Source organism: Echiichthys vipera, assembly GCF_963691815.1.
Source record: "Echiichthys vipera genome assembly, chromosome: 18".
NCBI classification, from domain to species: domain Eukaryota; kingdom Metazoa; phylum Chordata; class Actinopteri; order Perciformes; family Trachinidae; genus Echiichthys; species Echiichthys vipera.
This window is the reverse complement of record NC_139843.1, coordinates 7,031,079-7,050,895: the sequence shown is the minus strand read 5'-3', so window position 1 is coordinate 7,050,895 and position 19,817 is coordinate 7,031,079. Positions and strand designations below refer to the sequence as shown.

General features: G+C 42.2%; 1 protein-coding gene across 1 annotated transcript in view; it reads right to left on the bottom strand.

Moving 5' to 3' along the window:
• Positions 1-19,817, bottom strand: part of ttyh2 (tweety family member 2) — a 59,236-nt gene that overhangs the window by 28,169 nt on the left and 11,250 nt on the right. Inside the window, exons 2-3 of the mRNA XM_083932233.1 lie at positions 16,057-16,229; positions 5,589-5,700 (exon numbers count right to left, since the gene is read on the bottom strand). Of these exons, the coding sequence (XP_083788359.1) occupies positions 5,589-5,700; positions 16,057-16,229 (285 nt within the window). The remainder of the gene's footprint in view (positions 1-5,588; positions 5,701-16,056; positions 16,230-19,817) is intronic.

The window sequence follows — 19,817 nt, the reverse complement described above, 5'->3', positions numbered from 1 at the left end:
GGCTCTGTAGTTTATCTGATCACTCATTGATGCTGCTTCTTCCACAGACAGATGAAAATCGCAGGTGAGAAATGAAGGCATGTATCTGATCCTTGCCTCCTGTGTGAGAATCTAATCTATAATGCCCGGGGAGACAACCGATCCAGCTAATCTCTCCCTCGTCTTGGTCTGATCCACACCGTGTAAGTGATCAGCTGCGATCAAGCAGATATGATTCCCAGTCTGCTCGGTCTTTATCTCAGTCTGATGTTGTGAGGGCACTGGAAGCACTCTCTTCCTCAAGTCGTTCAAAACAAAGAATTTGCATCGGAGCAAGGCTATTTTACTGCGGGGTGTTCATTTTTACTCACTGCAGGGTAAGCAACGAACAAAACAAAAAAGACGTGCAAAATCACGATTAATTACATAAGGGCGACAAATGACGAGTGGCCTTGGGCTGAAAAAGTGAGTGCTGTCAAATATCACATGTATTTCACTGTAGCCTGAGGAAAGGGAAGAAAATATACATCAACGGGTATTACGTGAAGAATCTCGATTACATGTGCGAGTCTGTGAAGACTAAAGTGTGTGTACTTCTTATTGGCTAATTATCTCTAATTATATATAAAACCTGGTATTTATGATCTTTGTCTTTCACATAGCCCTAAACTTCTACTTATCGGCCGACTATATAGTAAATCAGATGGGATCATGAGAAGTAGCATGGGATCATGGGAGTTGTCGTCTTCACCCCCATTGCTGCCACTGAAGTCACCGTCTCCTGGCTAGGATTCCTTCAGTGCTCAATTATCCCCAAAGCAATTTCAGTCAAAAGCAACTGGACTTGGTTATTAGGAAGACGTTTCACCTCTCATCCAAGAGGCTTCATCAATTCATGTACGCATCTGACCAGGCTGGGACTGGACCAACTAACTGGTGTGGAGATCCAGGTTTTTAACCTCTTTCAAGGCCGATGATGATGAACCCTTTGTGGTCCAAGTGCCCACGACCGTCGTCACAGTGACAGTTGTTGGTGGGTGTTTTTACCTGTAGCTGAATAATCCGCAGAGGTCTCCTCTCCAAAACAAACTGACCAAGTGATTTAAACCGGTAAAATCCCTGACTAAGTAGTAGCAGTTTCACGTTGTAAATCCATGTTCTGCGAACACAGGATGGTCCAAAGGGACTGCACACCTAGCTTGTTTGCTCGACTTGTATCTCTGATAACTTTAGATCCAAAGGTCTAATGACTAAAATTCTTCATTTGGTTAAAAAAAAAAGAAATATAAATGACCATTAACTTGATCCAAATCGAGGAATTCTCTGGGTTTGAACATTATTGGAAACATTTGCGACAATAAGTGAGTACACAACTCAACCAAATATACAACCTAGGTCTTTTTAGACAGCAAGATAAGGACTGGAAATCTACTCTTTGTTGAATTATCTGTGTCTTGCCTGCAGAATTACAACACTGCCTCTCAGGCTCTACAGAATATAAATCCCACTTCCTTCTACTCGGATATTATCTCTCCCTTTAAGCCTGTTGGGGCCGGTACACAGCCTCAGAGAAAGCGATGCTTTAGAAATGACTCTGAAAGCACGAAACAAAGAGGGTGTAAGAGCATATTTTTATTTTAAAATACAAACCTCTGAGTGTCCATCTTTGAGTTGAAACAGAAAATTGTTGGTTTTCATGTTGTTGTTGTTGTGAATCACACTCTATGGACCAGTGCCAGTTTACTGAGCAAGCATCCAAGAATGGCTTCCACAATATTCTGTACTCGTCCTGTAATGGCTTCATAAATGAGCACCAATGAGAGTATTTGAAGTAAAGTAAAACACAGGTTAAGATACAGTAGTAAACCTTTTTTTCCTGCTCTAACTGGTTGTCTCTGCTTGAGAGAGACTTTTATTCAATTAAAATTGAATGTGGGAGTTAGAGCGTGAAATGGAACATGGGTCTGAAGTGCCTCAGCAGCAGCTCGGTCACCGCAAAGATAGGGACCATCCTCACCGCCAGGGTAACGAAGCTCAGCAGAACATCTGTTTAAAAATATATTCCTTCCTACCTCCTTCTTTCCTCGCAGATTCTTGATGACCACAGAGCTTTTAAGAGGTCATCCTGTATGGGTTTGCTGAAGAAACACTGAGCAGGCATTAAATCGAGACCTTTGAAAACCCAATCGCCTACACAGCAAAGATTGTTAAAGTCCCACTCCAGTTAGAGTGTGTAAAAACTACTATTTAGTTTAACTTGGTTTTCCTACATAGAAAGTAAAGCAAACTCAAAGAAGGGGCTGGAAGCACATCGATTCTTTCTCCTTTATTGAGATTTTCTGCATCTGGCCCCGCCACACCCAACGCTGCTCTTGCCGACGCAGGTGCTGGGTTGAGACTCCTCAGTGACTATGTTCTAGCTTCTATCTGAGGTTGACGTGCAGGCCCGAGGTGAAAGAGAAGCCTGCAAACCGCAAAACACATCGGAGAGAATCAGCCATACGCCTACATGTTTGAGCCGACTTCAGACAGGAGGCGACAGGGCAGATGAACCCCTCTGGTGGATCGCCAACACGTCGCATGCAAGTGCGATTCGTGGAGCAGTGCTGGTGGATGGTCGGACACAAAGCCTGTGCTGCCCGCATCAAGGAGGTCTGAACTCAAAATGGGTCAAGTGGGAGCATTGATGTGAAGTTCTCCTCATTTTTGTGAGGGCTTCCTCCCACACAAAGAGAATCTTAGTTGACTATCAGGTATACATTATCAACCCCCTTACCCAAAAGACAAAATGTCTCAGTTTTCCTAATTCCCCAATCGTTTATGAATGCCTTAATATTCTTCGTTATTACAAATGCTACGGAAGTATGCATGTTTGTAATTATGTGGTGGGCCAACTTCCAAACCGTGTTTGAGCTCTGGCCAAATGCTAAATGACTGACCCAGACACTGACCCAGTCCGTCCAGTGAGTGCTTGCTGCCAAAACCTCTAACAACGCCCATCTCCAAACAATAGAGTTATTATTAGTGTGGCTAAACACTTCAAATGTCACATCAGTCCCACAGCATCGATAAAGCATCTCAATTTGGCCTGTTTCCAGATTCAACAGCCCTGTTTTGTATCTGTGTTTGAAAGTACTGTCTCCAAATGCGCCTCTCTCTGTACGCAAGTGTTTTCTTTAATTGACATTCTCGGTTCATAAGCACATCATATGCATATATTCCAGACCGTAACTAATCGAGGTCTCAACAGTAGCTGAGAAAAAGTTATAATGAGCCTAACTTCCTTCCTTTCCTCTCTTATATACTGAGTCTTTAGAAGCAGACTCACTTGTAAACTCTCATGGAGCCGGGCTAAAAGGCATTTGTGTGGGCCAAAGGGCAGTGAGGCCTTCATTGTCAATGATTTCAATACAGATTTCAATCCTGACTGCCAATCAGACAGGCCAGCATTGCTCCTTGTTCTTCCCCATCAAACGGCTTTGTCTCCTGGGCTCATGGTTGATTAGGTGGGGGGAGACGGGGAACTGTGTGTGGCACACTGGGCTCTTTGTCCCACTCAAGAACTAGACTCCTTAACAGTCTATAGCTGGCTGCAATGAACCCACTCCATCCATCCGCACACACACACACACACACACAGACACACACACACACACACACACACGCACGCACGCACACACACACATAGGCGCACATACACACATAGGCGCACATAAGCTGCTGAAATAAAGGCCACCATGTCCAATTATGTGTTTGCACGAGTTCACACGTCCCGGAGGAACACACTGACAAGCTTTCAGATGAGCTATATGTTAATGATTCCTCTCCTCTTGTTAATATGACTTTGAGAAATGATCGTGGCCAAGTGCTTAACAAGAAAAAGGAGACTATCGGTGAGCAATTCAGACGATCTAGACATGACAAAGAGGTGTATCTACCCATCCGCATTGAGGTATTACACACTTATCATCATATCATTTCAATGGAGTAAATAATGTTTATGGGGTATGTTAGCTGGTTAATGCACGTCACATGGGAACTAATCCCCACTGACAATCTACAGCAGCTCCACTGATCTTCTAACATCAGTAATCACAGGGTTCTTACACGTTCCCAGTTTAAATTATTTACAAAGTGCATCAATCAGAGCCAGACGGTGAAGAACTACTCTCCATTAAAATCTGAGACGGTGTTCCCTCATCATCAGTGTAGAAGTCCTACCGTAGTGCTGTGGGCTCTACACCCTCTCAGTAAAGTGTTTATTATTGAGGCCGTGTTGAGTCACCGCACTAAGTGGCTCACATACCTCCACATTAATCTCCATTAACACAGATGGAGAGTTAATCCGTACTCTTCGACAGCAAATCACCCAGGGTCTCTACTACATTGGAAAAAGACTCAAGTCACTCAACTGTACAAGTCTCGTGTTAAGATTTACAAGTTTTAAGGGTATCTGTTACAAATCTCATAAATCTGAAGTATGTCTGTCTCAAGTCTCAAGTTAAGTAATAGGTCAAACTGCATGTTTCAAGTCAAGTCTCAAGTCAATCTGTACAAGTTTCGAGAGAATCTCCTGTGCAGTCTCAGGGGTGGACTCAAATCGAACTGCACAGGTCTAGATGAGCCTCACATCTTAAATCTTCTCAAATCTTTAAATTCCAAAGTCAGTTGGACGTCTTTCAGGTTCCTCTTCACTATTAAAATGACACAACATCTGAATATCACACTGCTGTGTAGAAAGTGTTTTTGGAAGTGAAGTCCGAGCTGACTCTCAAATGATTCTTTTTATGATGCAAATTTGACTCCAGCCAAATCTCGACCCTCACGTGTAGCGCTCAGACGACAACACAGTTCTGTGGATTGCCAAGCCATAATTGGCAAGTGCTTTCACCAACTGTGTTGACATGTAATTGACTTTAATATTACTTCAAACCTAACCTTTCTTTATAAAAAAAAATAAAAATAAAAATAAAATGAAATGGTGTGGGAAGAATCTGAAGAGAGCAAATATCCAAGTCTTTTGATGACTGAGTTTGGCTCTTGACTGAAAAAAATGCCTTGTCATTAGTGTGAAATTTGTGAAACAGCGAGCTACACTCGGGCGTCTGTGTGATGGGAACTGAGGCGGATAAAAATAGAAAAAAGGATCATGCACACATACTGAGCTAAAGGGAGCAGAAGAAAGACACAGGGTGATGCTTTGTTTCTGCTGAGGCCACAGCGGCTTTAAGGAGGAGGAGGAACATGGAGGGTGAGAGTGTGCGTGAGTTTGTCTGTCTGGGAGCAAAGAGTTCTTGTGTGGAGAGGCTGTCAATTTGTGTGTAGCGGTAAAAAAGCCATAAGAGGCTATAAAAAACATTTAAAGGCATACTAAATGGAGTCCTCTGGGGCTTTGTGTAAATATAAACAAGACCAGCCTTTTTGAAGCCTTCACTCCGAGCTGTTTGTTAATAACTACGCGGGTCTCTCATCTGCGAACTCTCTTAAGAAAATAAACTGAATGTCTGAAACATGATGCCACTTAATTCACACAGGAACAGTATGAGGTATACATGTGTTTCATGTGTGGGAGACATATATCACCGTATGACACTAACGGTTTTACCTACCAGACTGTCCACTCCGCCTAGCGTGTGATTGGCGTTGTACAGGGAGTAGGTGACCTGGTACACGCCATCATTGGTCTCGCTGTTGCCATAGAAACCCACACCCACTGCGATGCTGCAGAGAGAAGAGGCATGGAGGGACAGGTAAGCCTTTGATAAATGAATGAAAACAACAAGGGTACAACATCAACGCTGCTTGGCTTGTAAATCCTGTATGTTAGAGGTGTCCTTTTCAGTCCTCTTCAGTCAGGTCTGTCAGCTATCAAACATTTGAGTCCAAAGACAAATGCAACCTAAAATACGATTTTTTTCATCCTGCTCTAAAACCTGTGCAATCCTACAATAGAGATACTACCCACAAGGAGAGTGGCTGAACAGAAAACAGCACCTACACAACATCTTATGCATAATTCATGCCTTGTTTTTCGCCCTGGTATTATCGTAAAGCAGTATCCTCAATTTCTCCATCAACCCTGACTTTTGGATAAAAAATGCAAAAGGTAATGAGGCACTTTGGGACAATCTGTGAAAGGATTGACTGTTCAATAGTTAATTGTCAAGATGAACCGTCATCCACACAGAATGAATGGCAGTGGATTGGAAAGTTGCCACGTGTGATGTGTGTGTCCTGGGAGAACATCTTTGCGACTTCACACACAATTAAAGGTTGTGGGAGATTTTAAATGAGATTCATTCAGAGTTTGTGCTCCTTCCATAAAATGTTTCTGTGCTGCACCACAAAGTCAGACTCAAAGACTGACACTTTGTGTTAATTGTTTTAAAGCATACACAAGGATAAGTGACTGAAACTGAAATCTGTGTGCAGCAAACCTACTTTTCATGGTCGTGATTATGCAAACCTCAGGACTGAATGGCTTGGCAAAACAAATACACTGCATCTATAAAGCACGGGAGCTGGGAGAGACGGTTTCTGTTTCTGTGTTCATTTTCATAAACAACACTCTTTGAACCAGAAACGATACAATACAGGGTTTTTTTGGACTGTGTGTGTGTATAATTTGACACTGCTTAAGCATACTCAGTCATCCAAGGATTGCATTTGTTCAGATGGAGCATCAGCACAAAAACAATAAGCACCAACATAAACGGACACTCTTAAGTCTTCTTTTGTCCCCAAAGTGCTGTAGCAGTGTTCTGCTATATGATGGGATTTGAAAGCAGCTACAAAAACATTCTCGATATCAGTGATCGTCAACTGGATGCCCAAGGGCCACATAGAGCCCACCAAAGCTTTCCCATACAGTCCGCAGGTCTGCCAACGATCTCAGACAACATTACTGTCTTTAAGAGGCTATGGTTCTGTTTTAAGATATTGGTATCATATAAAACTAGACACCCTAAGGAATCCAATGGTACAAGGGAAAAACTGGCATGGTCATTTTCAAAGTGATCCCTTGACTCTTGATATTTGGCCCTTTTGGACAAATTGATGACCCCTTCTCTATAAAAACCCCACAAGTAAATCAGACGTAGATACACAAGTCTCACAACAACACACTCTGAAGGCACTGGACGAGAATGTCTTACAATGACAATGTGTTTCTCTCTTTCTCTCTCCTTTTCTTCCTCCCCAACCGGTCAAGACAGATGGCCGTCCTCCACAGAGCTGGGTCTGTCCGACGTTCCTGCCTGTTAAAGGGAAGGTTTTTGTTGCCACCGTACTCTACGGGGGAATTGTTGGGTCTATGCCTACTCTGTAAAGTGTCCTGAGATAACTTTTGTTATGATTTGGCAATATAAATAAAATTGAATAGAATTGAATTGAATGATATCCATGTTACATAATAATATTAGGAACAAGTGAACAACAATCCCAGTGCAGTTAAATTTCCCTGCTGTGTTTTATAGTGTAGCAGAGGTGGACTGCCTGCCCTGAAATAATGCCCATGCTGCCTACAGAGGAAATCATTATCCTTTTATGGAACTAAACATTAAGCTCCAGGGAAAATGATTCAGTAAATGACACAGTAAAGGCCATAAAGTTGCTGTAATGACTAAGGCTTTTGGTTAGACCATCTCATAGTTCCTCTAAATTGATCATAAGATTAGAGGCAGGTTCTGTAATACTCAGGAGATGACATGGCTAAGCACCTCTGACTGAGTCATCGAGTAGGCCACCGCAGTAACTCCAGTGCGATTCAACTCGACAGCGGTGACTCTACTTTTATGAAGCGTTCCGGGTTTAAGAGTGTTGATTCTGTTAACATGGCTGAGAAATTGTGGGAAACACCAAACAGAAAGTGTTTTCCATAACGTCTGGTGTTTTGATGAAGTTGGTGGAAACCGCTGACTATACTGTGGTCCTATTGCTCCGCAGTTTCCTGAGTGTTTAAGTGGCTTGACTGTTTAGTACATCATTCTCAAACCCTCATTTACTCTATGCAAGCATCTTTGCATTCATTGTCTCAGGGTTTTTCTCGTGGTTATTTTGGAGCAACCTCACACTGACACCTCAGTTTGGACCTGATGACATTATCTGATCAATTCCAGTTGACATAAAAGAAGGACGACTAGACTACTCCTTAACAGGGATCCATACCATCCAAGCAGATGCAGCATATTGACTTGATGATTTAAATTGTAGATCAATGTGACCTCATTAATCCCACATGGTTTTATGGGTATGGTTCACTTTCATAAAACATCAATACAGATTTGTCTGAGCTCTTAATCACCTCATCAACTCTCACAATTTATTTCAAGCACAGATATTTCAATCATGTTTTACTCTTAGCGAAATCTCATCTCTCCATTGTGCTAAGCTAGCTTAGCTTAGCTGTATCCATTACAATAGCTCTTTAAATGAAATAAATGAGTCATTACTCATTACCGCCCAACACGGCCCTTAGCTATAGCCATCACAATTACCTTTTAAGCTCTTTATCCATTACTTTTAGCTAGCAATTTAAACTATTTATCCATTAAGCTAACTGTTCAAACATTTGTGCTAACCAGTTTTCATGCACACTCAATACATGAAGTGCTTTAAAAAACTGTTACACAGTCTTTCCACATAACTACAGACTTATTCCGTGGTGTGCCCCTGGTTGGGAATCACTGGTATAAATCACCACTGTCCCATCAGAAATCCAGATGAAGGTCAGAGGCAGGTTGGGTCAGTACCAAAGGGATGTTAGGCAGAAGTCAGCCTAATTGAGACTTGAGAGCAGTCTTCTTAACCTTCTGGTTTCCCCTGACTCCTCCCTGATATTCAGAAAAGAGACTGTAAATGCACAGTCGGCGATGCTTCCTGCGACGTTCATCTGGAATCACCGAAGTCTGGCAGAGCTGTTGTAGCTGTGCAGCAGTTGGGTGGTCAATGCTGAGCGCAGGTGGAGCAAAAAACAGGGGCTATTTCCCTAATTAGTACAACAAGGACAGAACCTCATTAACTGACCCCCTGCAGGTGAATCATCCCCTCTGCATGTTTGAATGTAACCCTCAGGGAGAGACATGGAGAAAGGGAGGGCTAGATGCACTTATATGGAGAACAGATATGAAAAAAGCTTCAGTTTGGAGAGAATGCAAGTGACAGATACAGATCGACCAAAGGAGACGGACCATTGATGGTCTATGAGACAGACTGACAGTGATACAAGCATACAGTGTTTACTGAATATATAGCAGGCAGGGAGACAGACAGTTTACAATAAAAATATGACACAAAAGCAGAAAGCAAGCCAAATAGAGCAAGACATAAAAAAGGCTTCCAAGCACCCATATTGAATAGTAATCTACTAATAATGACGCATGCTGGTACATTTTATTACTTGGATGTTTTTTGTTTCCCACCAAAAAAAAAACACATCACCTACACCGTAAAATATACCACAGGAGTGTTTCTCCTTTCATCTCTGCGTGTCTAAACACAGAAAAAAACTGTATTGGGTAAAAGTAGCTGGGAGAAACATGGACTTCTTTGAACCATGCCAACATGGTACAGGTAGAATCTAATTAATATAAGGAAACTGGGAGGAGAGAGAGGCATGGGCAAAGAGAGAGAACAGCTCTCGTTTTCGACCCCTTTCAGTTCCCCTAGTGCTGCTTCTTTAAATATCTACGGTCTATTTCAAAGAAAGAACATTGGAGCTGGCATATACTGAGCAAAAGTCCAAACTGTCATGTTGATGAATGACAAAGTGGATAAAAGACATTGAGGGGGAATTCAGAATGGAACCAAAAGCATCAGCCTACAGAGGAAAACGCCCTCAGCCACTATTAATACTCACAGACATGTTTGATATTTGAGATTTTTTCCCCAAAACGGCAGCAATAACTCTCCTAAGATGACAAATATGGACATTTTATATTTTCCTCTGCCCTGAGTCTCAGCGAGGGCCACCCAAAACAATCCCCTTTATATGCAGTAGGCCTAGAGTAGACGACGCAAATAGCTCCTTTCTAAATTTTTCATGCACTTCCAAAATAGTCAATTTAGTCAAAGACAAAGTTATAAATTATGAGTTACTAAAAAAGCATGACCCCAAAGTAGTGAATGAAGGCTTTAAGACACTACCGCTGCTGTGCTTTAACTGCAGATATTGTAGGCGTGCTATGAAAAGCTTCGTGCCAAGCATTTCTGTATGGGATCCAATGGGGGGGGGGGGGGGGGACCAATATCATATAAACCAACAGCTCCCTTCCTTTCCTTGTGTCCTCCATTCTCATTTCTGCTTGGCAACAGATGCCTATCACGGTAACCAAATACAAATAAATATTTCAAGTGTCCTGGAAAAGGAGAATAGCTCCTGATGAGCCATTTGCATAAGCAGTGAAAACACAATCAATACCATGTTGTGTCTCTTCTGCCAATGTGAATTAAACTCATCTGGAGTAGACTGGAGATTACTGATATTTTATACGTCTTTTTATAAAGTGCTGCAAGAATAATTCCTAAAACCCAGAAACAAGTTAACAGTTTTGAACTCTAATGCATCGAGAATAAAAATGCAATTAGCAATTATGCATTAGAGAGCTTGAATCCTTGCAAAGGTAGGTTATGTATAAAAATATCATAGAAAAATGTCATGGCACGATAAATGTGCAAAGATGTATGATGAATAAATACGCCTGCACAATCTTTACAACAATATCCCGATAGATTACGTGAATAGATTATCAGAAGCAACCCAACAGCAGTCTGTAATATTCTTGGAATGAGAACAAACATCATGACCAGCTGAATTAAAGTGTCTGGAGACATTCCTTACACTGCTTTTTTGCTCAGAAATCCTAGTTTCTTATACGGTCATATGGTCACGGTTCATATTCTAGTGAACCAGACACCTTTGTTACAGTCCAGATGTCCTCAGCACGAGCAGCTTGATCAGTTACAGTACAGTGTAATTACACAGTTAATGTGCTACACACCATGGGCAGGGCTGCAACAACCACAGCTGAGTGACATCTGTTTCGGTTACACCAGTGTTAATTAGGATGGACATGGCAGCGTATCAGGTCCAGCCACTGTCAAACATAATTAGAGCGGAAGATGGAAAGACTTTGGGCAGAGACAGTAGGATGAGGGGAGGACAGGAAGTAAAAGGGAAAGGAGGAGTGAGGGTGAAAGGAGGATCTGGACTCCGGATTAAAATGAAGCCAGGTTTCTTTTTCCCCAGTCCGATTCAAATCCCGCTGGATATCTCCTCCATGGATCCAGTAGACGGACATAATCAAAGTTGGGAATCACATGAAGGAGACTTGATTTCCCACAGGACGTTTCCTCTTCATACATCTCCCAATATTAAATCTTACAGCTTATCAAGATCTCTAAACCGACTCCAGATCTATTCAGCCAGACACTTTTGAAATACCGGATTTTGAGACGCACGCACTCAAGGAGGTTCCCACTTGAAGCCTGAGCTGCTATGAGCGAAGACGAGACAGATGGACGAGATTTTCTTTAGAGGGTAAATTTCCTGCTGTGTCATGTCTAATAAAATGAAAGAAAAGCATATTGAGTACACACATACAAAATGCTCCAAAATTACTGGAAATATAGGAATTTGGGAACAAAAAATCCCTAAAAAAAAATGAAGATGGACATTTTTTTTGGGTCCACCCATTCCTGGTGAAGGCTCAGTGTCCTTGGCACATAAATAACACTTTCCCTGGGTAGAATCCACCAAAAAATTACTACTACTGCTACCATCTATCACTATTGCTGGGTGAAAATCACCCAAACATATGCCTGCAGGGAAAAGTGTGTTTTGGATTAGGAAAACAACCATGCCATCAAAGATATCAAAGACAATGCTGAGGCTAACCAGAGACCCATGACACTCAAATAAATGCAGCAGAATGAAAATCACATACGTCTATTTGCTCCTGTGAAAACCATCCGACAATGGTGTTCTAGGGTTAAAAAATCGAATCCACCACCCAGGCAGTCAACTCATAAAACAGCATCCAACAGCTTGAGCCAATCTGTCAAATCAAACTGCAACATGACTGTATGTGAATACACTGTGTGTAAGTACAACGCAGACCTCCGTTCTCATTGTCTCCGGCTTCTTCTTGCAGCTGCATTTTTTAAGCCCTTCTAATTCTGATTGTGCAACATACATCTTTAATGTGAGGACTGCCACGTTTGAGTCACTGTGCATTTTGAGAAACTGCACATTAATAATGAAATGTCACGTAATGAAGACTGGTTGACTGGGTGGGAACAGGAGCTATTTGAAACCGCTGAATAAATGTGAGCGACATCAAGGTAGGTGTTGTACGGTTAGTGCTTTAGTGCGGTTTCTCCCGGTTGTGACTCAAAGGTAATTTGACATGCAGAACGTTCGTCATTGTGCTTTCAGCAACCAGCCTTTAGCTTCAAATTGAGATTTGAGGGGTTAAACATTTCAAATGTTTCCTTTTAAGACGCATTTATTGTCTCCCTTTTTGCGTTTAAGAGGAGAAAAAAAGGAGAATGTAAGTCATTGGTGTGATTCACCATCACCACGCTTTCCCCCTCAGTGCTGAGCTTTCAGGGCATCCATTAACCTCCTCTGGAAAAAGATAAATGTACGATAACGCTCGAGGCTTAATTTAATATTGCAGACTGGTTGCTAAACATGACTGTCACATGGTTGAGAGAAGTATCCACTCCTCTGGTAACAAATTAAATTAGCTACTTTGAAGGGGAGGGAGCACATCTCATTGACGGGTTAATAGGTTCTATCTGTTGATGTGAATGCTGACTGTGTTCAGTCCGGCCACTACTCGACCGCAGGAACATTCCCCGTGGTCTGAAAACCTGTTGAGGAACTCATTGCATTTGGACCGCAGTGGCCAGGGTCTGAATTCAGTTTTGGGAATATTTAACCCCCCGAAAAATATCTGATGGGGGGCAGTACTGTCTGAAAGTACAGGAACTTTCCAGGTTGGGGTTGCAGGGAAGACCGTTGCGGACTGGTCAAACACAGTGCTGCACTCAACAGATGATGATTTACTGTGGAGAAACTCTTGGGTACCTCTTCCTCCTCTTCATTTCATTCATTACATCCTGTTTGCAGCAGTAAATGTTGTCGAAGTGAAAACAATGGGCTGAATGAACCTCTTAGGTCCTTGAAAAGTTGATCCTGGGACTAAATGTCCAGAAAACTTTGGGTGGAAACGCGGCTTGTGTTTTGGCAACCTAATAACACGCCGTGACGGAGAACGAGTTTGTAAGGGTTAATGTCAGCAGCATTAGGGGTTGATTCGCAAGTTTGACACAGCAGCAGAATGTTAAGGGAAAGGAAGTTGGATCCAAGTGAAAATAAATGAACTGCTCCGGGTCGTCTGGGAACCAGCTTAAGGCTCTGATACTGATATCACTTGTCTTTATCGCAGCTAAACATAATGTCGTTTCACATCAGGAAAGTTTTCACTTCACCGTAGACTTGATGAGATCCGGCAGCCTGCAGCCAAAACAAATCACATCGTACTGCGCCGCTCCTCCTCTGTTAACTCTGCGGGGAAACACCCGGTCACATATCATCTTAAAAATATCGTTTCTCCTCGAAAAATAGTCTCATTTGAATCATTTAAGCTTATTGAACAAATGTCCTCATGCATAAGACATGATAGTTAAGGCTTGATATTCATTGTTTTTTTATGTCTTGTTACGGTGACGCCAGATTTGTGCTAATGGAACATTTCAATTTGACTCACCATTAGTAACCTGTGACCTGTTTTCCATTATTTGTGCTGCATTATCCAGCCAGCGATGTGAGCGGGACGTGTTTACGGAAGCAAAATAGTCTACGCTTGATAAACTTTACAGTCCGAGAGTTCAAGTAGTGTAAGAGTTTTTAAAAATCCATTATATTCTCTGGGCTGTACTTAGTTTCAAGATCTGTATTGTGGTATTTTTTTTCCAGTCAAGCGTATACAACCCTTTTAATGTAAAAAAATATTCCTACAATGCAGCTCTGTCTTATCTTCTCTTGTTTCCTGTACGCCTGCACTTAAAGTAACATACAGTGACAACAGAGTTTATTGCATCTGACACGGCGCTTTTTGCATTTTGTTTTGCAGACTCAGTCGGCGCATCCTATTCAGAGGTTCAAAGCATCAGGGTAAATAGATGTGTCTGTCAGTCGGCTGCACAATGGAGCTATCGTCTGCAGGACATTCATAATGCACCCACATAAGGATGACCTGGTCGCTTGAGAGTCAGACACAAGTTGTTCAATTGCAAACTCAAGCCTGGTGAAGTATGAAAGGATTCTGCCAGTATCCCCTCAAAACCAGAGGCCACAGCTTTCAGGAGCAGGTATTGAAAAAAATGTCCATTCTGATGTTGAAGGAAAACACTGCTTGTACAAATATAACAAACTTCCACTCTCTTGTATATTTTATGTCTGGTTTTTAAAGCACAAATCACACAGAGATGTGAAAAGGGTAAGGGTTATCAGAGGGATTTCATCCACATCAAGCACACCGATGTCTCACCGAGGTAAAAAAGACTTAATAGAGCGACGGATCAAAGACTGATTTCCCATCAAAGGGAAGGAAATAAAGAAATGACTGCACATGCTACTGTAAACCCAAACCACAAGTATCTGAAGGACTGCAAATAGAAGCTCAGGGTATTTCAAGAAAGAGGTGGCCTCAGAGGCATGAAGGCAAAAAAGACAGACGTCTGAACACCTTGAGAATACAAATAGGAAATCAGACACACAGTGTGCGGCCCTACAAAGCCAAAGTGCAGGAACTATGAAATAATGGAAACAAAAATAAAAAATGGCTTTGAGTTTGTGTACCGTGCCCATAAATGAATAGTTGGTGCATCTATGATGGATTATGGTTCACTGGTTTGCCATGGAACTGATGTAACTATATATTCTATATTATTATATATATTATATTTCATAGTTACTGCACTTTGGCTTTGTAGGGCATTATGGAGAACTAATAGGTGATGTGGGAAAAGTAGGGCTGACGTCTTCTGGTTTGACCAAATTCTCATTGGTGTGAGAATCGCTGGCATTCCTTTCATAAGGGCCAATGTGTCAATAAAACATTTTATCCCAGGTGAAAATGGCCTCCCGCCTCCCATTCTTGTGAGCTCAATATCTCAGGGACACCTTGAGGGATTTTCATCAAATGTCCACTTGGACTGGAGGATGAACCGACTCCATATTAGGAGGTCAAAGGTCACTGTGACCTCCCAAAACCCATTTTTGTCCATAACTCAAGAATTAATACGTTGATTCTGAGAACATTTAGCATAAATGTCTAAAAGGATACAATGATGACATTTTAGATCCAAAAGGTCAAAGGTCAACGTCACTGTGACATCATCCTCTAGGTGAAAAAACAGTTTTCCATCCAGTATTCAACGCCATAACGCAGGAACAGATGAGGAGACCCTTGGTTGGATACTGAATTAGACACACTAATCTTCAAACTGTGCTGCTTGTTTAGCTCTTCAGTGCTGCCGGGTTAAAGATGTATGTAAAGCATCCATGATTCGCCAAAAAATGCCCTTAATCCCTTTTTATTATATTCCTTCAAAGTCTTCACTACATATAAAATCTTAGTCTGGAGAGTTTTGGTGTAAACTGGCACTTGTTCAGTTGGTGCAAGGCAATTGGAGTATGTGTGGAAGTGTCGGAACAAGGTAGAGTACCTGCTCTGGGGGAAGGGAAGGATGAAGCGTGCAGGTATATACTGTATATATGTGGGGACAATTTAGTTAATCTAGAGCTAACATGCAGGTTTGTTTACCAATCAATCGATTGGTTGAACAGTAGGTAGAATTTCAATCGACCAACATTTTCTTTGGTTGACTGCAGCCCTCGGGAATAAAGAATGAGAGTGTTTGCAGTGAAAACACCATGCCACTTACAGCTCCACGTCAGGAATACTGAGTGACCAATAAAGAAAATGGGAAAACACGCAGTACAGCAGACATCAAAAGAGAGTGTGTGTGCGCACTGTAATCAGCCGTTTACAGCCTTGATTCTCTCACCATGTGATGAGGCCGGCAGCCACAGCCGACCAGGTGACGCAGCAGGAGTTGGTCTTCTTGCTCTCTTCCTCTTCATCTTTGTGGCAGCAGCACAAACAGCTCAGGTAAATAGCCAGACACAACAGGTTGAGGCCGAGCCCTGCAGCCGCCACACAGCCCAGAAAGATGAGAGACTGCAGAGAGAGAGAAGCAGGGAGGGAGAGAGAGTGAAGGAGAGAATGTGATTAAATTGGAGTGTATGGTCGGCTGAGACTAATGCCTCCTATCATCAAACATTCAAGATAATTCATAGGTTTTATGTAACTTTAGGCTTTGGAAAATGTGCCTCTCTCTAGATTAACTTACCTGAAGGCAGAGCAATAAAAGGTGTCAGAAAATACTGATACATTTATGCAATATTATGGTTTGTGATACTGTATCGATTCTTATACACACTTCTTTATTAACCTGCAAGACCGTCTGCAATTTCAGCCAACGTTACTGTCTTTACGAGGCTGTAGTAGGCTCCAAAAGCGGGAATGAAGGTACTCGAAACTAGACCGCCTAAGAGGCATCCATTGGTACCAACCATGGTGCTTGCTTATTGGGAAGAGGGCTAATTAAAGCTCTAAAGTTCATGTTGTGTTGTTTAAACCCCTGACTGCAAGATAGCAGTGTTGCAATGCATCAACAGCCATGTGGCACTTCCAATCCAATGTGACAATGTATGTTCATGGAGTTCTTTATACTATTTATACTTAAATGTTATTATTAAAATTAGATTTGTAAAGTGTTGCAATATATTAAAAGGTAACCCCTGTATCATGATACGTATTGTATCACCAGATTCTGTCTCGTAGCCCCAAAGGGGATGCAATTTACAGGGTACAGCAATGTGCTTTACATTATTATTAGATTCAACTTATCTGTCATTGTACACAGAGAGAGAGAGAGAAATGTAGGTTAGAACCCAAAAAATAAAGTGCAGGTTAATGATCCTTTGTACAGAGGTAAGAAACAGAATAAACACTAAGTGGTAGTTAAGAATTCATTCAGATATTTGCTGCAGTTACATTAGGAAAATATTAATAACAGCAATAGTGAGATATTATATACAAAATGCACTCTGAAGCAAGGTTACAGGGACACAGAGGAGTAAAAGTAGCAAAAATACTTCAAAAATCCAATTTTAAAAAAAGTATCGTCAGCTAAATGTACTATAAGTGACGCGTTTAAAAGTATCGTTACACTGTGCTGAGTCTCAAAATGACATGAGAGAAATCCCTGTCTTCTGTTAAACGTCTGTCTAAGCAGAGCGTCACAATGTCTGGATGCTCCCACTAACGTCAGCACTAAGACACACTAATGAACATGTCTTCACCAGCCCCCCAAAACAAAACCGGTTGCATTCTGGGAGCTTGTTATCCTCCCTGTGTACAGCTGGTGAACAGACACCTCCTCACACATCTCTTCATCCTCCCGTTCCCCCCTCTCATTCCTCCTTTAGCCCTCGTCCCACCTTCTGCGAGAGATGGAGTGTCGTGACGAAAATAGCAACAAGACCGTCCTAACAGCCTCGAATGAATCCTGCATCCATCTGCTCACAGATGGATGGAGAATTCTTACTTGGTTTATTCAAGCCCAGTCCCTCCTGTTTTATCCCCTCCCTTCACTCTTCCTTTTTTTGTAGTTTGTCTGAAAATCTTTTTGGTGCCGGGCCATCTGCTCCCATGCTGTGATCTTGTGTGTCCTCCAAGTCAAGTAGTGGCATTAGCATCCAGAAATGGAAGAATCTGCAGGATTATGTCAATGAGTGCTATAAAAGAGGCAGGTGATATTGAATAATCCTCCAGAAGCCTCTCAACAGCTGTTTAATATCATCTGACACAGTCCCTTTAGTGGCGATTTGACTAATAAAATACAAAATTAAATAAATAAATAAATCGTTTATATAGATGCCATTATTTTGTGTTCCCTAATTTTGCACTTTGAATCTTCCCTTCCCCCTAAACATAATCTATTCTCGCTCCTCTCCCTGGCTCCATCTGTTGGGGTGCAGTGCCTCATCTTGTCGCATTTCACGGCTACATGCCTTTCATGTAGATGGCCACACATCTGCTGACAAAGAAAAAAGGAAAACGTAGGAGCAGTGTCAAGGGAAGGATGGGGTAATCTTCCGTCATTGACCCCTTAACTTTCTCATATTCTCCGGTGCCCCATAAAAAAAAAAGATATGGAGATTAGCGGTAAAATTTAGCACCGCACTTTTAGGAGATGGGATTGTAAATGTGGTAATGGGTTCGCTCAGACAGATGGATGGCATTGTGTGCACCAAGGTGAGACAAAGAGATGCTCCTCATCTCGTTTGAAGGCGGGGTGAGGTCTGGAGCGACTACAGTTGGTGTAAACTGAGTGTAATTGAGGTGAACACGGAAAACGAGATGGAGAAATGTGGGGGCGCAGGTGGATAATATGAACATTGGGGGTGGGTGGGTGGGAGAGACAGCCTCAGAGTATTCAACAGAGGAGAAAAGGAGGGGAAACTCCTGCTGAACGCACAAACACTGGGCCACCCAGCCCGCTCGTATCGTCATGGTAACGTGCAGGTTAGTTGGTGCCCTTGCGACAGGGAGGGAGGATGAGTGAAAGGGCGAATTATCACAGCCTATTTGAATTAGGCAGCATGTGACGGGGCCTGCCGAAATTGCCATGCCTCTGTCTTGTGATTTTCCCCGCAGCCAGGCAATACAGAGAAAGGAGGGAATGTGGCAGAAGGGGGAGAACCAGTGAGGGAACTTGTTAAGGGACCTGGCTGGGGCTTCTTATAGGGCCCATCAAAGGGATAAACTTTGCTTTTTATCACTCAATGGACAAAAAAACCCCCGCTAACATCTGGCTTTTGTCTTTAGTGGGAAAGTTTACAATCGCATTCATTCCCGGTCCCATTTGTTACAAATGACTCTACAGTAGTTACAAATATTTATCAGCTATAAGTATTTGTTGGCTAGAACACGCTAACCCCTTTTTCTGGTAACAACAACAACAACAGATTCAGTGCGAGCAGCACTCCATCACTGCTCCAAATTCAGACCATCCTCACCAAAAAACTGCCGTATATGGCGATTGTGCAAGCAGCTAAGCCTGACCCGTATTTAAGTCTGTAAGGTGATGTGGAATAAGAACCCCAGAGTCCACATAGGGAGGAGGTCAGGGTGGTGGATGGGTCAAACAGATAAGGGACTCTAACTGATGTGACCGCTGATGATGATGCTTTGAGAAACCAAAAGCCAGTGTTGCCTTTTTTTAAGATAACCATCTTTTAAAGTTGCGTACGTAAGTCTGTGGCATACAACCATCTATTCTTTTCATTACCCTAACCAAGTATTTGCATTGCCTAAAGTGAAGCAGTGGCTCAGTGGTACAGTGAAGAGGCTAAAAAAAGGCCTCGCCGCAGCGGCCTGGGTTTGATTCCGACCTGGGGCCCTTTGCTGCATGTCGCCCCCTCTCTCTCCCTCTCATTTACTGTCAATCTCCAGCTGTAAATGTCCAAATAAAGGCACAAAAGGAACAAGAAAATACATAAAGTGTAAGTAGTTCCGTTTCACAACGTTAACTCAATGTTTAAAACTGTGACCGTTTCACAACATTGAATAGAAAGGTCTCCTATGTCAGTTTGGGAATGGTTGGCAATCAGTGTAGTTCGTCAAGTTGCCCAAATTAGTTGGCACCAAGTTTAAAATAAGTAACAGATATTTAAAATGAAACAAAAACACTGCAGCCTC